This window comes from Candoia aspera, chromosome 4, assembly GCF_035149785.1.
Source record: "Candoia aspera isolate rCanAsp1 chromosome 4, rCanAsp1.hap2, whole genome shotgun sequence".
In the NCBI taxonomy this organism is placed as follows: domain Eukaryota; kingdom Metazoa; phylum Chordata; class Lepidosauria; order Squamata; family Boidae; genus Candoia; species Candoia aspera.
Window position 1 is genome coordinate 78,177,486 of NC_086156.1, and position 24,213 is coordinate 78,201,698.

At 42.0% G+C, this 24,213-nt stretch overlaps 1 protein-coding gene across 1 annotated transcript; it reads right to left on the reverse strand.

The window, feature by feature from the left end:
- Positions 1-5,870: 5,870 nt before the first annotated feature.
- KRT20 (keratin 20) lies at positions 5,871-23,752 on the reverse strand. Its single transcript, XM_063300699.1, has 8 exons — positions 23,241-23,752; positions 13,982-14,064; positions 11,838-11,994; positions 10,580-10,741; positions 9,249-9,374; positions 8,317-8,537; positions 7,491-7,537; positions 5,871-6,577 (listed from the first exon to the last, which is right to left on the reverse strand). Exons 1-8 carry the CDS (start codon positions 23,655-23,657, stop codon positions 6,480-6,482), a joined length of 1,311 nt encoding a protein of 436 aa, XP_063156769.1. The 5' UTR covers positions 23,658-23,752; the 3' UTR covers positions 5,871-6,479.
- Positions 23,753-24,213: the final 461 nt, after the last annotated feature.

Genomic DNA, 24,213 nt, shown 5'->3' on the forward strand with positions numbered 1-24,213 from the left:
GCCTAGCATAATAATTAACCATATTCATAGATCTGAAATGAGCCTTCCTAATATGATTTAAGGGCAGAGGATCCCAAGTGTGTTTGAACAACAATTACAAGCTATAAGAATTGTAAGAATAAAACCATGGCCAGGTATAGAATCCTAAACTGCTTCCAGAACAACTTAAGCCACACCTCAATCAAAGGCAACAATTGTTGGGCTTTAATGAAGTCTTTGTCCTCATAAATATAATTTTATCCATGCAGATGAATGAATAATTTTAATTTGCCAGTGTGCACCAACACCACAAAAGCAGATCAAGACGGACTTCAGTAGGAAGTGAAATCTTTGGAACAGCTATCTCTTGAATATCCAGGAGGTGGCAGGCTGTCCATCCAAAACTATAAACTGCAAGTCACTGCTTACTTGGAAACACACACCAAAATTCTGTTCTCTCTGTATTTGTTTTTATTTCTTCCTTATTTATTTTTGGTTTTGTATCTAAGTAAAAGCTCATTATTTGCTGAACCACAGCAAATTATTTGCTTGAACCCTTCCAAGATGTTCTCTCTCTGTTCCTGGTGTGGTCAGTCTCCTAGATCACAATACAGGTATTCCTCGCTTACCAATGGTAATTGGGACCAGGAACTCCTTCGCTGACCGATGTGGTTGTAAGGCATGACATCACATGACTGTGCTGACTTATGATGGCAGTTCCAGCCCTCCCAGTTGTGGTGGTTAGGCGAATCCTGTGCAGTTGCAGCATCCCATGGTCACTTGATTGCCATTTGTGACCTCCTGCCAGCTTCTCATTGACTCTGCTTGTTGGAAGCTGGAAGTGACAGTTGCAAATGGCGATCATGTGACCACAGGATGCTGCAATATTGTAATTGCAAGCTGGTTGCTGAGTACCCGAATTGCGATCATGTGACCGCGGGGACACTGTGATGGCCACAATTACTTACTGGTCGTAAGTACTTGTTCAGAGCCGTTGTAACTTGGAACAGTCTCTGAGCGGATAGACGTTAAACAAGGACTTATGAAGCTTCTGTACAATATCTTGTCAGTACAAACTTTTTCATACAGAGTAATGCTTTTGAAATCCATGAAACTCAAGTTGGTCATGATTAACCTGCCTTATTGATTTTGACCTATAAAAATAATTTTCTTCACATTTTTTTCTTTTTCCATTTATAAAGATACTGATAATAACTGTCAATATTGTTATGACTTTTCCTTCTCAAGTGAAGCCAAGTTTCTGCAACATTCTTAGTATGGTCACCGTATTAACTTGTTCTTTTTTCTGTTGGTGTCATGACATTGCTTAGGATAATAAACAGAATCTTGCAAGTCTGAAAGAACACATCTCCCGCCATCTCCTTTACAGCCTGAGAAGCTAGGGAGCATCCCTTCTGAGCCTCTTTCTCCATCCATTATGCAGCCGCAGGCTATGCCCTCTCTTATCTGACTGTTCCCTAGGCAGTGTCTCTCTCCCCCCCCCCGCCCCCTATTTCTTTCTCACATACCATTACAATAATTAAAGAAGAGGAAAAGAACATATAAACAATGGGGAATCCACAAAGAAAGTTACACAGCTGTTTGTCTTGTTAAGCCTCTAGTGGCAAGGCACGAGCTGTGCTGGAGGTGAAAGCAGTCCACAGTTAGCTTATTAAGGTCAGAGTGGAGAGGAATTAGTTTGCAGCTTTTGCCTATTTAATTTCTTCCCACCATAGAAAAAAGGACTCCTAAAGGGTTGTCTACATTTATTAATTTATGTATTGTATTTCATTGTTCTTACTAGAAATGGAACACTCCAACTATCCGAAAATCAATTGCTATCTAATATAGCCATTTTTTCTATCATTGTAAAGACACAGTACTCTGCAGATATTTGTTCTGCTATCAGGGTAGAGTGGAGGTAAATGTTGAAATAATCCATTGGTAGTACTGAAGCAAAACTATTTTCAGGCTTATTAACCCACTGTTTCTGCAATTTATAAAATTATTTGTCATTATTTCCTCTGTGTATCTGAAAACAAATTACTATTCCTTTGCCTCATCCTATTTTCCTAATCCATTTCAATCATAAAAAAATATAAGCACCCCTTTTTGTTTTTCTCAGCTTGGTTTTCATTGCAGTGTGGAATATTCCTTTTTAGGATTCCAGCTAGGCAGCCTTATCCATTCCATTCCATTCCACCTTTCACACTGCAAGTGTCACTTACCATTGATCTAGCTTTTTTTTTTTTTGCAGTCATAGGGCTTTTGCAAAGCTGAGAGTTTCCTCAAGCCATTTGATACCTTCCCTCCATATCTAGGAACTAGATGTGTTAAGCGTGTCTATGCATCTAATGCCACTTGTAGTTTGGCTATAACAAAGCTACCTTTAAACTTCATTTTCCCAATCAGTAAAATGAGGCTGATAGTGACCTGCATCAGAAATTAGTAGTTAGGGGACACACACACACACACACACACACACACAGAGTATGAAGTAAACTTAAGGATGGATAATAGTTCAGTAACAGCAGATCAAATTGTTGCCAATGAATGAAAATGAGAATGGGAATTTGTGCTGTTCAAGCAGTGAAATTAGGACTTACTTGTTCAAACAATAAAGCAATGAATATCCTGTATCTACAATGTTCTGACAGAGGTAGCTTAACCTAGGATGATTTGTGAGCTGTTTGAAATGTGATATCTGCCATGTTATTTTATTCTTCTCTGAAGAATAATTATTAGGTTTTTGCTTATACGTTTCAGTACAGAAGATCTCCACCTCAGTCAAGGCACTATACTGTAATGAACACAGGAAACACATAGCCTTTTTTTGGTCTCTGCATTGGTTTTGATTTATCTGTCAGCAAGGTCATCCTGACTATATCACTTTATAATGGATCCAGTTCCTTTGCATTATGGGTGCGGCTTTCACAGGGATGTTCTTTGATTGGTATTGATGTATGAAGCTAAAGAATCTGAAATAATCCTTTTTTATAGAATTAGATCATGACTCATGGCTGTGAAACCAAGCAGTGTTTTCTTTGGCTTCTCTGTACAGACCAAATTGATCAAAGACTTTTTCAAAAGAAAACTTTCTATGTTTTTGAATATTAGGGAAAATCTGCATATATACAGTAGGTGTACATATATTCTGCATCTGTGCGTGTGTGTGTGTGTGTGTGTGTGTATAAGCTGAAGCAGAATAATTAGAAAAGAGTCCTAAAGGCACGTGACCTGAGTATAACCTGAACAGAGCAAAGAAACAAACTGGGCATTAACATATATTAAATTTATGTGGTGCTATTAAAATGTTCCCTATGAGGTGAATTTGCCACAGCGCTCTGAGCCGCTATGGAAAGTTAAATGGCTGCTCATAGCCACCCCTGGAATGCTCCTGCCTCAGCTCATGGCAGGTAATCCTGAGGGGAGCCATCAACCTACAGGGCCAGCAGCAGCCACTTTATGCAGCTCCCTTCTCAAATTTTGGATCCATCTCCCATTGCCTGAAGCCTGTTCCTTTCTCCAGTTCTGCTCAATTTTCATTCATTTCCTCCAGCTGCTTCTTGTCGACTTTTCCTTTTCTTCAGTTGTGTTTCCAACACTCTTTGTTAATATTTATGGGTGACCAGGCATTGATACTTATTTTAAATTCAGTCTATATTAGTATATATTAGCCTTCCCCTAACTTCTCCAGCTACCTGTCTTTTTCCCTTGTGACCTGTCCCTTTTCCCATCTCTTATCTGTGTCCTTTTTCATTTTTCATTTTGTAATAATTTTTGCTTTTTATGTAGCTGCTGTTTCTGTCCTCCATTTTTTCCTCACTGGAATTATTTGCAATTGTGTTTTTAATATCTATTTTTTTTAGGAACTCTCATACATCTTGAACATCTTTTCCTATTAGCTTTTCCTACCATGGTTTCTTACTTACCACAGCAATGAGTTTATTAAAATCCATTTTTTAAAGTATAAGATATGCTTTTCAGGAAACTCGCTTTGTTGATTATGTGCCATCAAGTCAGTGTTGACTCTTAGCTACCACATAGTTTCTCTTAAAATGATGAGCTCCAGAATTACATCATCATTTCCCCCCCAAATTTCTCCTACTTTTATTTCCTTGACTGAAGTGGGTCATGGATAAGTATTTAGGTAAGTATCAAGTCAAGGATGGCATGATGTATGAACCCAGTCAATATCTAGCCAGTAAGTCAAATCAACATTTTAGGATTCCTCCATGCAGAACATTTTTTCTTAATCAAAAAGAAAGGAGATTTCTGCAGCTCATGTTTGCAAATTCAGGCTTTTATGTTTGTTGAGTTCTGTACTTTTTGTAATTCATAGTTGCCTCTATAGCCAGACAACAGCCCTGTTATTTACTTCCAACATATTAATTGGCCTAACATTCTTATACATGTATCCCTTCTGTCCCCACAAAGATAAACAGAGTTGTAATTGCGAATCAAGTACATTTATGTTTCCCTGATTTACAGATTGTTTTTTAATTCAAATATAATCATTACTTTTTTGACATACAGGGTTTTTTTCCATTTTAGAATTTAAGATCATATATTGTAGAAAGAAGACAGAGTCAGACAAAATGCTTTTTAGAGCTACATCATTTACGGAAAAGCAAGCGACAGGAACCATCCATCACATTAACTGATACTGACATGTTTTATAGAATCTTATTTTAAAAATAGTCCTTTTTTTCTATTTAAAGCTCTCCCCACAATCTAAGGCCCTGGTGTTTACTAACACTTACCTCTATTTAGTACCAAGGATTTTGGAATGCCAAATCTTAAATTAGATGACTGTTTAAGCAGTTGGGTTGGAACCAGTTTTATGCGATTAATAAATCTGAGTTTGAACTTTCAGTTAGTTTCACTAAACTTCCATTAAAATTAAGAGAACATAAATCATGAGTGATTTATCAAATGGGACAAAATTCCACTACCACTCAATCCAATATATTTCCTCAGACAGGAATGGTCCATTTGCAGCCCATAAACTGCCTGCAGCTCCCAGAAGCTGTGTGTGAATAATGATGTGAATCATTCCATTTTCCCTGTGAAACCAGCCTTAGTCCTGGAATGCATTGGACCCTTCACTAGGAGGAAGGGTGAGCCAATGAATTCAGAACAGTAACAATAAAACAGGAGAGCCTTTGTGCAGCTACGTGCTGTGCACCAGTTATGCCCCTTCCTGGATCGGGAGGCCCTTCGAACAGTCACTCATACCCTTGTTATCTCTCATATAGACTATTGCAATGCCCTCTACATGGGGCTACCCTTGAAAAGTATCCAGAAGCTCCAGCTGGTCCAGAATGCAGCTGCGCAAGCTGTTTTGGGTACCAGTTTGCTTCTGGGTCCAATTCAAGGTGTTGGTTATCACCTTTAAAGCCCTACATGGCATGGGGTCAGGTTACCTGAGGGACCGCCTCTTCCCCGCTACATCAACCTGTCCCACCTGATCATGCAGAGAGGGCATGCTGCGGACCCCGTCTGTAAGAGAATTCCATCTGGCGGGGTCCAGGAGGTGGGCCTTCTCTGCAGTAGTGCCCGCTCTTTGGAACATCTTTCCCCTGGAGGTGAGATTGGCCCCATCACTCCTGGCCTTTCAGAGGAGTCTGAAGACCTGGTTCTGCTGGCTCGTTTGGGGTGGAGAGCGGAATAGATCTACATGGGGATGGTTGCTATAGACCACTCCTCCCACACTTGGACTGTTTTAGATTCTTTCGCCACCTGGATTCTTTATTTTTACCTTTATTTATATTATTTATTATTGTATTTTTATACTGTGTATTTTATGGCTGTTCTTTTAATCGATTGTTGTAAACTGTCCAGAGTCCCCTGATGGGAGGAGATGGGCCGGGACAAATTAGATAAATAAATAAAATATAGTAATAATAAAATATTCCTTTCATGGGAAGAAAATGTCATGGCTTCCCTTTTGTCATATTTAATTTTTAAAACTAAGGAGTGTGCATGACTCTAAGGGGAAGCGTTGGGTGCGCAGTAGCATGGATTGGATGTGTGGCTAAGTGCTGTGTGTGCACAGGGCTGTGCATGCCCAACAGCACATCTGAGAGGGTCTGCCCGATGTCTGGGGCAGTTCTCTGGACCCAAAGTTCTTCTGCCCATCCCTTGCCTCGGGAACCGAAACACTGGGGAAATCATTCAATGAGGCAAATGGCTTTAACACAAGGGCCCAGTTATGCAGCCATTAGGAAACAAAGAGCTTTCTGTTCTTTTAACCAAATTAGAAAATAAGAAATTACATAAATAACATGAGTAAAATCATTCTTTCAGAGCAGATTTCCCTTTCTAAATCAACCTTTTCTGCCTTCCAGTTACGATAGACATTTAGAGAACACTGGATTGGAGAAGGCTAATTTTAAGTTGACAGCAAAGCATTTTCTCATTTTTTAGGAAGACAATTTTTGAAATCAATTTTGTTTTGCCATTATGAACTTAACATGCAATTTATTTAATGGTTGACTCTACAAGTTCTCTTCCCTCTCATTGACTTGGGAGGATACTATTTTCCCATCCACCACCTCTTCGACCACAGTCTTGATCCTCAGAACTTTATTCTTTTCTGGAAATAAAGGTAGATAAACTGTTTCAATCAACAAGCAATGATATGATATCATTCCTGGCATGACTAATGTAGCATGATGTTTTTTTTAACCTATTCTTCAGAAGACTTCTGTTAATGTCATATCATTATTAGTGTTGGAATATAAAGGAAATGAAGGCTGAGCCTCTGGAACAATGAGCTTCATGGCTAAATAGAAATATCGGTCTGAGTATCGTACCTCTAGAACAGTGTTTCTCAACCTCAGCAACTTTAAAATGTGTGGACTTCAACTCCCAGAATTCCCCAGCCAGCATGCTGGCTGGGGAATTCTGGGAGTTGAAGTCAATGCATCTTAAAGTTGCTGAGGTTGAGAAACACTGCTGTAGAACATTCTTTCCACATTCATTTACACTGTAGCTTCCTGGAAGCTATGCATGCTCCATTTCTCAAGTGAAGAATAATCTAAGGTCAGCCTGATGCCTTCACATTTCAGTGCTCAGATTATCTGGCTGCTCACTTAAACAGATATTTCCAGAAAGAACTGCTTATTTACAACTGAACCATTCAGACCTTTCCTCTAAAGACCTGTGTTACATACCTGCCTCTTATTTTTTTGTGGGGCGTCATGTAAAGCAAAAGCAACCTTATGGTGGCTGGCAGTGAGTGGGATACACTTAACCACTTTGGGGAGGCCAGTATCACACATGATGGCTGGACTGTGATATTTGCAAGTTTTCTGTTTTTTTATTTATTTACTTTTCAAATTTATATAGCCACCCATCAGTAGTATGATACTGTTTTAGGGTTTATGCAACAGTTGCTTCATAAAACAGGATCCACCATACAAACAGTATTGTTCCTTCCAGTGAAATGTTATTTCTAGTGGAAAATAACACATAAGTGGTGAACCCTTCTCTGAGCACACCCATACCTTTTTCAGCTTCTTCTTTGCTCGTCTCTAAATCCGAAACAATCATTCTGTTAAAAAAAAAACAATATATATTATCAGTCTTCTGGTCTAGTTTTAAGGTAGCCTTTCCCAGCCTGGTGCTGTTCAGATATCTTGGACCACAGCTCTCAGGATGCCTCAGCATTAGGGCACAACTCAAAAGGGCATCAGTTCAGCAAAGACCATTTAAAGGAATTAAATGCCGTATTTATTTTCTGCATCCTAGTTCTTCACTTCCACCTGCCTAGGAGGTTGGACAGAGCAGATGCCACTGAGCAAGACACGGTATACCATGTTGCTTTTGGGATCAGCTATATGAGTTTCTTCAGTGGCCTGAAAACTGTGCACACAGAAAAAATGACCTAGCATAATTTTCTAGCATATTGCATATTGCTTTGTGACTGGCCATCTTAAACTGTCAGCCTTACCAGGTAGACTAGACAGGAAACATGGCCAGATAAGCTATTTCTACTTTATTGTAAAGCTATATTAACAGAATCTTGCAAGTCTGAAAGTACAATTCTCCTGCCATCACCTTTACAGCCTGAGAACTTAGGGAGGGTCCTTCTTGAGCCTCTTGCTCTTCCCACTGTGCAGCTGTGGGCTATGCTCCCTCTTATCTACCTGTTCCCTAGGCAGCATCTCTTTGCCTGGTCTCCCAAGGTCATTCCCACATACCATTACATAAACATCTTTGGACTATCTTGTAAGAAACCAGTTTTCCCATTCTGTTTGTAGCATCCTTTTCTCTAGGTGATGGCCATCTGCTATGTTTCCTAACTAAGCTTTTCTGAATTGAATTATTTACCTCCAATCCTCCCCCTCCAGTAGACGGCGATAAGTGACAATCTCTGCTTCTAGCTTGACTTTTATGTCCAAGAGGCTGCTGTATTCCATATTCTGTTGCCCCATGTCATTCCGCAGCTGCATTAGTTGTGCCTCAACATTTCCAATGGCCATTTGAATTTGAGCCAATATAGTCTTGTAATGAGCTTCAGTTTCTGCCACTGCATTCTCTTGTTCAGTTTTCTAGAGGAAGTTATCAGATGTATAGTTGGGTTAACAGACAGGTACTGGGGCAAGCTAGAATTTGGTTTCCAGACTGAAGTGTGTCAATTTGTGAAAAGCTTCATTAGAATTTGCTTTCCCCTACCTGCTCAGCAACTATCTGTGATCAAGATAGATTTAACAATGCTACTAGCTTTGATAAAAGTTGTAAAAGTGTTGGACTCTGATTCTTTGATCAAGTAGAAGAAGCATTACCCTCAGTCTAATAGGCTTTATTTAATCTTCTTAATATCAGCATATAGCTAAATCTGGTTGGCTTCCTAGCATTATCACATCTCACTTAATATATAATCCCTGTTTCTCTGAAACTACTTCTGAATAATCTAATAACAGTTTTACTTGCTTGCTATTTTACCAAATAACTTCAAATCAAGTAAACACTGGGGGAACCTACCTTTGTAGGAAGCTTTAGAAATCAGTGGTGGGCCCTAAATAATTACATGATCAATCAAATATATTTTTTTAATACAAGGGGCACATAATATGTGGACTTTCCAGTGGGTCCTATGCTTTCCAAAAATCGCCATTGAATAAATATAAAAATTATAATTAAATATCTGGGGAGAAATATATCAAGTGTTTTAAATGACACAATACATTAAATTCAGAGGTCAAGTGTAACAACCAACAAAAGGATCTGCAATCTTGTATACTTTAATGATCAGGCTTTACCCAGCTCAGTTGAGATTGGAGTTCAATCTCCAGGCTTTGGAGTGTACGCTTCCGGTCTGTAATCTCACTTCTGTGTGTTTCAAGTTGATGGGTAGTAGTGGCAACTTCCACATTCAATTGTTCAATCTGAAGTGCAAAGAATTTTTTTAAAAAAATCCAGTGAATAAAAAGCAAATGATGCTGTAATACAGTGTACAAATTTAAGCCGATTAATTAAATTATAGATTTAAAATATTTCAGTTGATTTAGAAAGCTACTACTGATTAAATATAATCCAAAATATACCTTGACTATACAGTATCTGCACACAAAATTTGTGTGTACATCACTGTGAGTACAGTAGGAGCTAGTGGCATACAGATTTAATAAATATTGCAGCTGCTACTACTATCACTTGTAAGAACTGAAAAGGGCTATTCCAGTATTAGGTCAAGTTAGTTCACATCAGAATTCACAAAACTCAGGTATTTCAAATGCCTCTATTTCCAACATCACCATTCTAACCTTATTCTGAAATCTATCTATCTATCTATCTATCTATCTATCTATCTATCTATCTATCTATCTATCTATCTATCTATCTATCATATTTCTATGACTGCCCAACTCCCCTGCATGGGGGACCCTGGGCGGTTCACAATAAAAACAATTTAAAATTCAATAAAATCATAAATAATACCAGTCATCAATAAATATATAAAATACAGTCAAATCCAAATAATGGTAGATCTAATTTCACCCATAATGGGATAAGACCGGTCCTAGTAGGACTAGGGAACCAACCAGCCCCAAGAATGGCTCTTCCTCTCCCCATTCCAAGTCTGGTAGCAGAACCAGGTCTTCAGCTGTTTTTTGAAGTCCAGGAGGGAGGGGGCTACCCTCACTTCCAGGGGAAGGATGTTCCAAAGGGCAGGAGCTGCTGCAGAGAAGGCCCACCTCCTGGACCCTGCCAGTTGGAATTCTCTTACAGACGGGGTCAGAAGCATGCCCTCTCTGCAGGACTATCTATGGATACAAGCAAACACTATGATCACAGACAAACTTTTCCTCCTCCACCCATTTCTTAAACCTGAAGAAAAAGGCTGTAGAAATAAAAAATATTATATCTGAATTTCAGATGTGTTGGTCCAAATAAAGAAGCTGGTCTGCATTTTTCTGTGTGGGGCCAATGCACCTAATAAGGCTTCAGGGGTTCTTAGCCTGAATTTCCAGTTTGTGGAGTAGAACAATTAATGGCTTGTTTTACAGAAGTGTTGCAGGAAGAAATGCAAACAAAACTGTAATATAGTTGGTGCACTTTGTAAAGTATTAAATATAATAACAAGCATCACCAGTTTATCAAACCGATCCTTAGCCTCTTGACGGTTTTTTTCAGCCATGACTTCGTATTGCTGGCGCATGTTTTCCATCAACTGGGCCAGATCAATGCCTGGGGCAGCATCTACCTCCACAGACACATTCCCTCCCAGCTGTCGGTTTAATCTTCCTTTTTCCTGCAAATGTTAACAATAATGATCAATTGTCAATTCAAGAAATAAATTCTTACCAGTTCCTATATTCCATTAAAGTGACCTGAGCTATAAATTTGGCCTATTAATCAAATAGGTAAACCTTTGACTTGTGGCAATTCAGCCATCACATAGAATTTCTAAAGAAACTGGGATTGAAATAGACCTTAGATTCTTTTTTAATCTCAACAACGTGCTTAAAAAAAATGAAATAATAAAAGAAGAGAAGAAATAGAGGCAATATAATTGAATTGTGGATGTAATGCAGATTTCAGAACCTGCTGCCTTCCAGATGTTGGGACTTTAATTCCCACATCTTAGGTCATTGGCTATGCTGGCTGGGGAAGATGAAAACTGAAGACATCTCAGAAACACAAGGAAGCTGATCCCTGTTATAAGGTATCCTAGTCGACAGAGGGCAGTCCTTTTCTGAAGGGCTTTCAATCCTGCATATGCTTTATTTGAAGGGATGTCCAGTCCAAGATGAAGAACCATGAAAAAAGAGAGGCAAGGCTTTGAAAACTAGAGTTAGCCCATTTAGAGTTAGTCCATGAAAAGCAGGCTGAGGAAACTCAAAGGTCACCTAGTCTCAATCAGAGTTCCCCATTATTGTGAGACAGTATAATTTCTGGTGGCTAAATACTGCTTTTATACCAATATGTTTTCCTGTCTGTGGCCTATAAAAAGCTACCAGTTTCTATCTGCATCTACAACCCTTCTTCATCCACTGGGCCAGGCTAGTACGTTAGGCTAGTTTGGGCTGCAAAAATTCAGACACTAACTAGCTCATAGCAAAGAGTTGAAGTTTTTATATCATTCTGATGTCATCTCGATTTGGTCATCTGGAGTTTTGCAGCTCAGATCTGATAGTCCTCATGACTATCATGAGGCACTCTGGTGATTCTGACTAACATGGCTGTGTGCATGTGTATATGGTTTTTTTTTTTTCTGGCTTAGATTTGCTATGTCTGTTTCTCTGTTACAAGAGAAAAATTTGTAGCTTCTACAGATCTGTAGTTCATAATAAACTTGATTCAGTAGGAAAATTCATAAGTCTCTGATTCAGTTGATATTTCCTTACCTCCTCATGATTTTTCTTGAGGTAAGCCAGTTCCTCATTCAGACCTTCAATTTGATGCTCCAAATCAGTCTTAATTAGTGTCAAGTTATCAGTTAGTCCCTGCAGTCCTGTGATGTCATTTTCCACATTTAGTCGCAGCCCCATCTCAGACTCATATCTATCCATTTTTAGAAAAATGTATAACAAGTCAGGGTTATTACAAAAGAATACATTCCTTCACCATTTCCACTTTATTCTTTACATACGACTGGCTTCTTAATGATAGTTTAGCTCCAAATTCATTGTTTTAATCGTTACTAAATTTTGGTCATGGGCCGCCGCCGCAGCCGCCAATAACATAAAAATGGTGGGTGTGGCTGGGTGGTTAAAGCCGTTCCTTTTAACAACAATCACCTGGTCTCACCTGCCATTTTGATGTTATTGAACACCTCTGCAGGTGCTCCTACTTATGGTGCAATTAATCTGTTGCAGGAGAGCTTTACCACGTATTTCAATGTGAACTCAGCTTTGGAACCTTTGTTAGGTACTTTCCCAAATGACCAAGTTAGATTGAGCAAGACACAAAAAACCCAAAGCATATAACTTTTTTAACCTTGGACCACACCCATGGTAATATCTAGATGTAGTCTGATGAAAGGCAGCATTGGTAAAACCTGTCATAATGTGTTTTCTTTAGACTGTTCTTAGGGCACATCAACTCTTGAGTTCACTTCAGATTCATTTTTAAAAATATTTTTCATAGTCTGGAAGGCAACCTTGATGACATCTTTGAACCTAGGAGGTACAAGGACAAAAATTCTGACAATACACTAGGGTACATTTTGGGCAGAAATAATGAAGTCTGCAAAACTAGCCTTGTTTGTTAAGTCATACAGAAGGAAATGATTTGAATCTGAAAAAGTGTAGAGTGGTTGGCTTGGAGTGCTTTATCTTTCCACACTAATCACTGAAGGGTCTTTCCCTATGACTTCTTTAAAGTACTCTCCACCCATCCTTGAAGAGGCAGAAAGCTTTGCTGGCTGGGGAATTCTGGGAGTTGAAGTTCACACATCTTAAAATTGCCAAGTTTGAAAAACACTGGCTTAAACCTTCTGGCTTTGTTGCCATTTTCCTTTTGAATGTCACCAGCTAGCAGACAATCATCTACTGACTCCATTACTGCTGTGATTGAAGGATGATTTCAACAGATGGCTAGACCTGCAAGTTTAGCCATCCTTCAAAACCCTTTTCTCCCCAAGATTCACTTAGCTACTGGGGTGCCTGGAGAATTGGGAAAGCCTAGCTCTTTCAAACCTGCCATCTTCTGGAGATGATGGACCAGCTGTTTGGTCACCTTATTTTAAGCATAGATAACCTGCTGTTAATAGAAGCCTGCTGGACAGCTGAGGACCTGGGGGAGGAGTTGTCTTTTAAAATGGGAGAAGTAGTTCTCTCCAAACTGTATGAAGTACTCCAGCTTTACTGCATGTTTGGCACATGTCCAGATACAGTGGCACCTGGCAAGTGTGCCCTACTCTTTTCCTCCTGAAAAAAATGAAGGAGGGGCAAAGACTGAATGGAGTAGATGTGCACATGGCAGCACAAAGTGACTAAGAAGGGCCAGGCTCATCTTGCCCCCTATTGGTCATCTGATTGTGCTACTACCAACATTGGCAGTGATGCTCAGCAGACTGTACACACTAAAACTGTCACTGGTAGTTGTTGGGTTGAGAAGAAAACAGTACTGGCATATCAGCACAGTTCACTATGACTGAGGTAAACTGCAACATGGGCTGAGTATGAGATGAAAGCAATAGCATGGGGATATGTAGAATAAAGTTGTCACCAGAAATGTTTGTATCATCCTAAGATGCAAGTGGAAAAAGGTCTGAGACACTATCCCTCTGTGCTGGTTTTTAGTTACTCTTCTACCTTTATAGCTTTAGGGAAGGGAGAGTTGCAGTTGATAAAGAACAGCTGAAGAAAAAGGAAAGAACCTTTTGCCATTCCTAAATGCTCCTTCCAGTGGTGCTACTGTTTAAAGTTTTTGTATGAAATGTAGCTTCCACTTGCTTTCATGATAGCATTTGGTATTTAAATCTTGCTGAAGATATTGATTGCTTTCTGTAGTTTTTGTTTTATTGTTTAATTTTTGGAGTACATACTTTACTCTGAAATCATCAGCAGTCAGCTTGGAATTGTCAATTTGCAAGATGATCTTGGTGTTATCTAGTTGGGCATTGGTAATCTGAGAAAGAATAAAATATAAACAAAAAACAAGGCATTACTCTTTGGCCTGGAGTCCGTAGAATAAACGCAGAAGTTAAATGCTTGAGAATAATACTTGAATCGTGTAAAGTAGGATAACTGTGTTAGGAATCCAGCCACTTTTTCAACTGGTATTTGAGACTGGGGTTTCAAGCTTTATCTAAAAGGCAGCAGCTTCCATTTCAAGTTGAGTGCTTGGACACTCAGTTGGAACTGTATGGAAGTGTCCTTAAACACCATGATTTGGAAGATGGACTATTACCTGACCATTAATATTATGTACCCAGTTCATGGAGTAAAATGAAAGGAGAAGGTCTTACAGGCCATCTAATCCAGCTCAGTATTCAGTGCAGGAACTGAGATGTCAGAAAATGTTTCGCTATCTAAAGTGAAAAGCAAGATAGTACCATCTCAAATTCCATATGCATTGGTGATGGAACAATATTTTCCACTGCACTTGAAGGCAGTAGTTTAGCTTAAGAGGCACAAAGCTAGCACTAAGGTAAATGCTGAACAGTACCTAATTGTAGGACAGGTCCAGTATGCTGTAACATCTGAAGTAGAAGCTTGTCCAGTATTTGTCTGAAGTCATCTACCTCATTACCAGCTCTCAGAGGGCCCAGAGCCCAATGTAATATCCCACATAAATGTAAAATAATAGTCACCATTGAAACAAAGCCTTTGGTAGTGCCCACATATTTAACAGTCAATGAAAGAAAGATTTCTTAAAGTATGTGTCCTGATTACCAGGAAACACACTGAGACGAGGACTTGGTCTCTAATATTTATTAGTAGTACTTAACAAGAATCCTAACAAACTGAGAAGGCGTGGGAAAACCCAGCCATATAAACCCCAAAGGTTAAGGCGGTCCCGATCTGTGTCTCTTTGAATGGCTGAACAGTTCCTCAGTGCTACGCATGCGCTTGACAGTCTGGGTGGGAGCCCCCTGCTCGCCATCCTTACTCATGACATCACCCTCCCTTCCAGATTGATATTCCATTTCAGCCCCCTCCCCTCCAGAGTCTTGATAAGAGATGTTGTCTGCTTGTAAAGTCTCATGAGAACTTGGCAAAGAAGGCAATTCTTCAAAGGACAACTCCTCCACGGACGAAGCGGTGCTGCCCTCCCAATCCGATAACGCCTCCGAGCCAGGTGGCTGCTGCTGAAAAACATCTAGAGAGTTAGCAGGGTCAGCCCCCCTCCCCCCTGGGAAATGCAAGCCCGAGGTTGAGGGCTGTGGTTCCCCCACCTCCTCTGTAACTGGAGTCGAGGCTTCAGGCAGGGGCGGGGGGAAATACACACTCACAAACTCCTCAGCTTGGGCTTCTTCGGCCTGCTCAGGCGAAAGAGGAATCTCGGGTAAAATGCGAGGCTTGGGTTTGTGGGGGAAAAGCTGATGGAATCGATGAACCAGTGCTGGAGCATGTACATCTCTGGCATTCTCCCACGTGCGCTCCTCCTCAGGGTACCCTTTCCAGTGTATGAAATATTGGATGCCCCTTCCCCTCCTCCTAGAGTCCAGAATCTCTTCCACTTCGTACTCCTCCTCTCCCTCCACAATTACTGGAGGTGGTGGGGGTAGGTGCGATCGCAAGTTACTTGGGGGAGGGTCTTTGGCTAGCAAGGCTCTGTGAAACACTGGATGGATCTTCATGGATGGTGGGAGCTGTAAACGATAAGCTACTGGATTTATCTGCTGCACCACAGTGAAAGGGCCGACGAACTTAGAGTCCAATTTCTTGGAGGGTCTGGTAGAGATCAAGAACTTGGTAGAGAGCCACACTTTGTCTCCTACTGCAATCGCTGGCCCCTCCTGCCTGTGAGCGTCTGCCGCCCTTTTGTAAGCACTCTTTGCCCTGTTCAGCTGCTCCTTTAACAACTCCTGTGCGGCTTGTTGCTCTTTAAGAAAATCAGCTGCGGCTGGAACAGTTCCCTGCTGGGAGGAGGTGGGCAACACCTGAGGGTTAACCCCGTAGAGCGCTTGGAACGGAGACATCTGGGTAGATGACTGCACAGAGTTGTTATAAGTGAATTCTGCCATGGGCAACAGGGCTGGCCAATTGTCTTGCCGATACGTGGTGTAACACCTGAGATACTGCTGTAACCACTGGTTAATTTTTTCGGCCTGCCCATTACTGGCAGGGTGATGCGCTGATGACAGGTGGATCTGGACCCCTAATGACTGGAAAAGGGCCCTCCAGAACCTGGAAGTGAACTGAGGGCCTCTGTCACTCACCAAGTGATTCACCATGCCTCTATACCTAAAAACGTGGTCTATGAACAACTGCGCGGTGGCTGGTGCAGATGGGAGGCCCTTGCAAGGAATAAAATGTGCCATCTTTGTGAAAAGGTCTACCACCACCAGTATGGAAGTCAGGCCCTGGACCGGGGGTAAATCAGTGATGAAATCCATGGAGATCGTATCCCAAGGCCTACTGGGGGTGGGTAGGGGCTGCAAGAGTCCTGTGGGCTTCCCTGGGAGAGGCTTGGCTCGTCTGCAGGTGTGACAAGAAGCAACGTAGCCCTTAATGTCTGCAACCATCTTAGGCCACCAGTAGTCTCTCAGAGCTCTATGGAGAGTTTTGAAAACGCCTCCGTGGCCTGCTGTTTGGTGGTCATGACACAATCTCAGTACTTCTTCCCTCAATGAAGGGGGAATATACAATCGCCCACTATGCCAGAGGATTCCTGCCTCCACATTGAAAGGGGAGGCAGTGTCTTGCGGGGCCCTCTGGAGGTCATCCATCCTGGCCCTGGCATACGGGTCCTGTTGCTGCTGAGCTCTGGCTCTTGCAAATAGGTCCTCTACTTGGCTGCCTGCTGCTAAACTCTCCGTTTGGCTCCCCCTCATCGGCTGATCAAAGTTGTGAGGTTGTAATATAGCAGCCTGTACTTCCTGGTGAGTGGGGGGGTCTGCCTGAAAGGATCGAGACAGGGCGTCTGCCAAGCAGTTTTGCGCCCCGGGCACATAAGAAATGACAAAATTGAAACGGGAGAAAAACTGGCTCCATCTGATCTGGCGTGGGGTGAGGGATCTGGTGTTTTGTAGAAGCTGTAAATTCTTGTGATCGGTGCAAACTTTCACCGGAAAGGTTGCCCCTTCTAGCCAGTGCCTCCACTCTTGGAATGCTGCTTTAATTGCCAGCAACTCTCTGTTAAACACATCATAGTTTCTCTCTGCTGGTGAGAGTAGGCGTGAGAAAAAGGCACAAGGAAGCAATGTATTCTCTGCCCTGTTTGTATATTGCAATAACACTGCCCCAATGGCAACGTCTGAAGCATCTGAGTACATTATGAATGGCTTCGTGGGGTCAGGGTGCCTTAAGAGCGGTTGGGAAGCAAAAAGCTGCTTCAACTCCTGGAACGCTGCTTGCTCCCTCTCCCCCCATACGAATCTTGAGCCTTTCTTCAAGAGCTGTGTGAATGGTCTGGTCCGATGGCTATAGGCCGGGGCAAAACGGCGATAAAAATTACAGAATCCTAACCATTTTTGTACATCTTTAACATTTCGGGGAGGTGGCCAAGAGAGAATTGCCTGGACCTTAGCAGGATCCATGGATATGCCTTCTGTGGATACTATATAGCCCAGGAAATGTACTTCAGTTAAATCAAAGGCACACTTCTCTAGCTTGGCGAACAGCCTGTTCTCTCTCAGTCTTTGCAAAACATTACGTACATGGGTTACGTGAGTTGTGGCATCCTCAGAGAAAATTAATATGTCATCTAGATAAACGACCATGTATTTGTCTAGTAAATCAGCAAAAACGTGATTCATAAATCTGGAAAATATGGCTCCTGCATTAGACAAGCCAAAGGGCATAACAAGGTACTCAAATTTGCCAAACCTGGTGTCGAAGGCAGTCAGGTATTCGTGCCCCTCTTTCACCCGGATCAGATTGTACGCACTCCTGAGATCCAACCTGGTAAACATGCGTGCCTTCTGCAAGCGATCTAGCAGCTCCGAGATTAAGGGTAGAGGATAGGATTCTCTCTTTGCTTGTTTATTTAAGAAACTGAAGTCGTGGACCACTCTCAAGGGTGTCTCCTGGGTTGCAGGTGCCAACGGGTCGGGCTTCTTTGGTACGAAAAAGGTAGGAGCAGACGCTGGGGACGTAGATGGTCGGATGAAGCCCTTCTGGAGATTGGAGTCCAAGTAATCCTTTAAGGTGGCTAACTCCTTGGGGGACATGGGATATTGTTTCCTTGCTGGGATCTTGGCTCCTGGTAACAACTCAATGGTGCAGTCACAGTCCCTATGGGGGGGTAGTGCTGTGGCCTCTTGCTCGCTGAAAACATCTGCAAAATCTGCATACTTGGCTGGCAAGTGGACCCCCCCTGCTACTGTGACTGCGTTGGTTGCTGGAGAGTGTGGAGCGGCTTGACTCTTGTGGTGCTGGCATTCCTTAGCTGGGAAGGAGATTGCTCCTGTAGTCCAGTTCATCAACGGGTTGTGAATCCTCAGCCAAGGCGTGCCTAGGATTACCGGTACATTTAGCGCTGCAGTAACATAAAGCTGGATCCATTCAGTGTGGTCTCCCACTGTGAGCTGCACCGGTTCTGTGAGCCTTCTAATCGGCCCTGCCTTGAGGGGCTGGCCGTCAATGGTCTCTACTTCTATGGGGCATGGCAATTCTCTGGTCGGTATGTTGCAGTCTTGTACGGTCTGTGCATCAATAAAATTAGTTGAAGCTCCAGAATCCACGAGGGCCTCTAGCTTGACCTGGTGCTCTGGGTTGACTTGGACTTTTACGGGTAAGTAGTAAAAGTCTTGCCTGGAATCTTCGGAATGAGCCCTCCTTAATTGATTTACGGTCTCCCTGCTGAGCTCTTGGGAGGGAGACCAACGGAGTTTCCCTGATTGGAAACAGAGGCGGGGATGGGTCCTGTTTCAGCTGCTTGCCCTGGGGGTCTTACTGGAGCAGTTTGGCCTCTCGCAGGGCAAGTTCTCACCATGTGCCCCTGGGCTCCGCAGTAGAAACACAGGGCTCTCTCTCTCCTTCTCTGCCTCTCAGTCTCGGAAATCAGTCTCCTGCTTGCCCCAATCTGCATTGGCTCCTCTCGTGCTGAGTGAGAGGCTGCTACAAGGGGAGTTGGGAATCCTGAAAACGCTCGGAGGGTCTTGCTTCTCCCCGGCTGCATCTGCCTAAGCTCCTCTAGCCTGGCATCTATGACCACCGATAGCTGATATAGGGCTTCTAACGTGGCTGGTGTTCCCTGGCGCACCAGTTCATTCTTAATCTCCTCATCCAGCCCCTGTTTGAAATGGTCTTTTAATGCACTCTCATTCCAGTCCAGATCTCCTGCTAACAACCTGAAATCAGCAATGTAGAGTCCCACCCTCTTGTTACCTTGCTTGAGCCTCCGAATCTCCCGGCTGGCCGTGGCCTCTCTGATGGGGTCGTCAAAATGTGCTCGGAAGCCTGCCAAAAAGTTCTGGTAGTCGTTGAGAATTGGATCGTTGTTCTCCACCATGGGAATAGCCCATTTGGCCGCTGGTCCCTTCAGCAGGCCTAGGATGAAGGTGACTCTGGTTCTGTCTGTGGGAAACTCTGCGGGTCTGCTGTCGAAGAACATAGTACACTGTGTGAGAAAGATTCTCAGCTGTCCTGCTTCTCCTCCAAATTTCTCTGGTAGACTGCCCTGTGATCTCAACATTACCGGTGGGGCTGCTGCTGCTGCTGCTGGTGGTGCCGGTTGTGGGTTAATCGGAGCTGGTTGTTGCAACTGCTGTAGCATGGCAGCTTGTAATGTGTTGATCTGGAGATCTACTTGTTGCTGGTGTTGCTGTAAGGCTGCTGCCAATTGCTGGATGGCGAGCCGCATTTCTTGGTTTTCTGAAGACATTTCTAAACGTATCTGTTTAATTGCTTGTTCCTCCCTCTTTCGATGGGAGTATGAGTTTGTTAGGATTGATGTCCTGATTACCAGGAAACACACTGAGACGAGGACTTGGTCTCTAATATTTATTAGTAGTACTTAACAAGAATCCTAACAAACTGAGAAGGCGTGGGAAAACCCAGCCATATAAACCCCAAAGGTTAAGGCGGTCCCGATCTGTGTCTCTTTGAATGGCTGAACAGTTCCTCAGTGCTACGCATGCGCTTGACAGTCTGGGTGGGAGCCCCCTGCTCGCCATCCTTACTCATGACAGTATGTTGCTGTAATTGGGATGCCCTCTCATACAATCCCTTCCACTCTAATTGAAATGTCTAATATGTATGTATTTATATTTATTTATTTATTCAATTTGTATAGCCGCCCATCTCAAACCAGTGACTCTGGGCCATGAACAATCATAAAAACAATTAAACACTATACAAAGAGAAATTAAATACAAATAGCCAAGAGATATTATAAACGGTTGGTGTCAGCACAACCAGGAAATGGGGCCCTTCACACACTTGGGACCCCAGGCCCAAGCACATCTCCAGGTCTTCAAGGCTTTCCGAAAGGGCAGTAGAGTCAGGGCCATCCTAATCTCAGGAGGGAGGATGTTCCAGAGGGTAGGCACTACGGCAGAAAAGGCACCTCTCCTGGTCCCTGTCAGCCGAGATTCCTTGGCTGATGGGACCCAGAGCATGCCCATCCTGCCAAACCGTATTGGATGGGTAGAGATAAGCCATGAAGGTCTTTAAAGGTGACAACCTGCACCTTGACTTGTGCCCAGAAACATACTGGCAACCAATGCAGCCCCCAAAGCAGTGGTGCTACATGTGCTGAATAGCCAACACCATTTACAACCCATGCAGTTGCATTTTGTACCAGCTGAAGCTCCTGAATGCTCTTCAAGGGCAGCCCCATGTTGTGGTGGATTTCAGTAATGCTGCTGGTTCTTAGGAAGGAGGGAGAACATTCCAAGGAGGAGGGCAAGATAAGAAAAAACAAAGTCCAGGGGTGGCATGTGGGAAGACTAAGAGGTTCAGGCTAGCCCCGCCCTAGGGCCTCCCAGGTTATTTCCCCTCAGGTTAGGTAGAGTAGCTTTAGTCTGGCAAGATTCTACCTATGTGGTGTGAGCAAATAAAGAACTGAAGTTTGACTGGACTGATTCTTTGTTGTTCTTGGGCTGGGCCTGACACATGTAGAGTGTGCTGCAGTAGTCCAAAAAACATATATTACACCATTGCTGTAAACCAGGAGTGGGGAACTTCTGATAGCATGCAGCACTTGTTCTTCCCCATCTAGTCATCCTCATGTCAGCAAAATGTCATGGACCATCCATGGGAATAAAACATACTCACACCTTTCCATCCACCATCCACAAGCATACCTAGCTACATACGGTAAATCTCAAAGCAGTTTGTAACACATGCTATAAAATATTTCTATAAAATAGGAGACTCTAATAAAAGGATAAAAAAGTCTAAGAGGGATGAAGGAGAGAGGATGGGAACTTCCAGCTCAGGCATCAGGTTCACCTACTCCTGGTTTCTGGCAATAAATCTCTCTTTAGCTTTTTAGAGCTCTTTGGCTGTGTTCTGGTCCTGACTGGGTGCTTGTCTGCACAAAACCTTGAACTGAACCAGCCTACCTCTTTCTTGTTTCAAATATTTCTTGCTTTGGTTGGCCAAACTGCAGATTTAAAGTAAATTTGATCCTCGATTTCCCAACAACTTGACAGGAATTCTACTTTCCTTGGTGAAAGTAGGGCAAGAGTGCATATGCTAAAGATCGAATCCGATGTTTATTTTAACTAGTTTCTCCAAATAGTGATGAAATTATCATGGCTACAGAAACTGTAGTAATGCATAGACTATCCCTCCCACTACTTCAGTAAATAGCAACACCCAGGTAGAGGCCTACAGTATATTTACTTTTATTCCAATATATCATCATGACGGAGATTAGAACAGCTGCAGAGTGGTAATAAGAAAGGTGGAAGGAGTTAATTAAAAATCTCACACATAAGGCATTTCTCATCAGCTTTTGGACTTTCAAAACCATTTGATGGGTGAACAGAAACTTGAGAAGAACAAGTATCATGGGAGTACTATAGAACAATAGCAGAACAATTATGGTAGGCAATAATATATATGGTATTTTTTTCTGAAATAAATATATATAGGATTATACAAGGAACTGTATCTCTTATTCAGGAACTATATGAGTTTCTGGAATGACACATAGTTTTCCAACATATCTCACTCTGGATTTTGACCTAGTTATGGGGCCAAGATTATATTTAGAAATGCTGAGGTAGTGAAATAAAAATTGCTTCCACACAACATTTAATATAGTGCTATATTATCATATGATGCCATCCTCGATCAAAGACGTCTCTCTTGTTCAGTAACATCCCTTACAGTTAAACTGTAACTAGTAACTAGCATTGTAATGCTAGTTTCACTCTTACTTTATTATAATGGAATATCTGTTATTGCCTGTTGAATAATCAGGTGCCGCTTAATATGAGTTCCTGACATTGTGTTTTGTTATCCTACTACATTATTTTTCTAATTATTGCTAATTATTTCATTTTTAGATCAGTATTTTTCCATTTAAAAATACAATATTAATTATAGCATCTCTGCAAAAATGTTTTTGCCAACCCACTGATTGGTTGGCACTGCAAATGCATTTAATTTTTTTTTAATTGCCATTTGTGAAAAGAAAGCACTGAAAAGAATGTAACAGCCTGGCAAAAACATCTGGATGGCCCATAAAGCAAGCAACCAAGCAGCAAAATGGTTACATGTCAAGGTTGATAGACAGCGACCAGGAATAGAATGGTTGCCAATGTGTTCACAGTTGTTCACCATCTTTGGAAAGACTTTGAGATGGTGATAATACCAGATAATTAGAAAATGAATGTCTGATATTTGCCAGGACTAGATAAGCCCTAGGATAACTAGATGCAAAACAACTTGTGTGCCAGAGCCTCTACCTCCCTTTGCTTTTTTCTGCACAATTGGTGGGCATCTGACAACCCTACAGTATTCAGTTCCAGAAAGGCACTTACAATGGCTTCATGATGTCAACCACATATGTGGCAATTCCTGAAAAATTCTGTAATGTTATTAGAAGAAAATGATTTTATTAACTGACCATGAGGTGTTCCTGATCAGGGTTAAAACAACTTGTTGCCTTTAGAAACGATACATTGCTCACTCTTAACTGCCTCATACAGTAAATTGTTCAGAAATGAAAGAGAATCTTACCTTATTTTGGAGTTCTTCAATTGTTCTAAAGTAGCTACTGTAGTCTTGCTTAGCAATAGGGGAACTGTTTTCATACCACTCCCGGATCTGCTTTTCAAGAACAGAATTTGAATTTTCTAAGGAGTATACCTTTTTCAGGTACGCAGCCAAACGGTCATTCAGATTCTGCATGGTAGTTTTCTCATTGCCACCAAGCAGTAGTTCATTTATGGAAGTGCTGCGTTGAAAACTACTGCCGAAGTTGCTACTGAGGTTACTGCCAAAGGAAATTCGGGTGCCAGAGCCACCAGCTCCTCCATAGACGCTGGATGTTCGGTATTTTTTGATGGATGACACTCTATAGATGGAACTACCTACAGCTGATCCAGTGTTTTCGAAAAAGGCATTTTTTAAGTTGACGCTGCCAGGTCGAGCCATTGGTAGTGTGTATGTGTGTTGAAAGGATGAAATATCTAAACCACTTGTGCAGAGGCTGTTGGAGAGAATGCCGCATAGGGCAGTCTTGGACCTATATATTCGTGTGTAAAAAGGTGGGTTGACAGGGCTGAACGCCACCTTTCCTGATAACAGTTAAAGGAATATTGGCACCTTTACACTTTTATCCCATCCCATAGCTTGGCATAAAAGAGACCTTTAATCAGCACTTGTGCTTCAGTCCAAAGTCCAGAGAAGATTAGTGTTTCTTTGTGATTATTTCACTATATTTGTCCCTTGAACCTGCCATGGTTGTGTAATGGGGCCTCTCCCTCTGGACAAACTAAGGAAAGTGCCAGTAGGAAGGCTGAAGTTTCTCTCATGCTCCTATTTAAAGAAAGGTTGCTTTGACTTCATGCCTAGTTCCATCCTTAATTTTCACATGACCTCTGTAGGAATAGAATTCTTCTTAAGTAGTGAATCCACTTCATTTATTTGCAAGGAAAGCAAATGTCAGTAAGTAGAATTAAGGTAAGTTGGGCAAAATGCAATTTTCATG

What these genes read in the sequence shown, in the direction of transcription:
- KRT20 (XM_063300699.1), bottom strand. Translation starts at nt 23,657, where the DNA reads ATGGCTCGACCTGGCAGCGTCAACTTAAAAAATGCCTTTTTCGAAAAC. An exon ending in GCTGATGATTTCAGAGTAAA is followed by an intron (nt 11,995 to 13,981) that starts GTATGTACTCCA and finishes AAAAATGGATAG; the next exon opens with ATATGAGTCTGAGATGGGGC. An exon ending in CAAAGAAGAAGCTGAAAAAG is followed by an intron (nt 6,578 to 7,490) that starts GTATGGGTGTGC and finishes CTTTATTTCCAG; the next exon opens with AAAAGAATAAAGTTCTGAGG.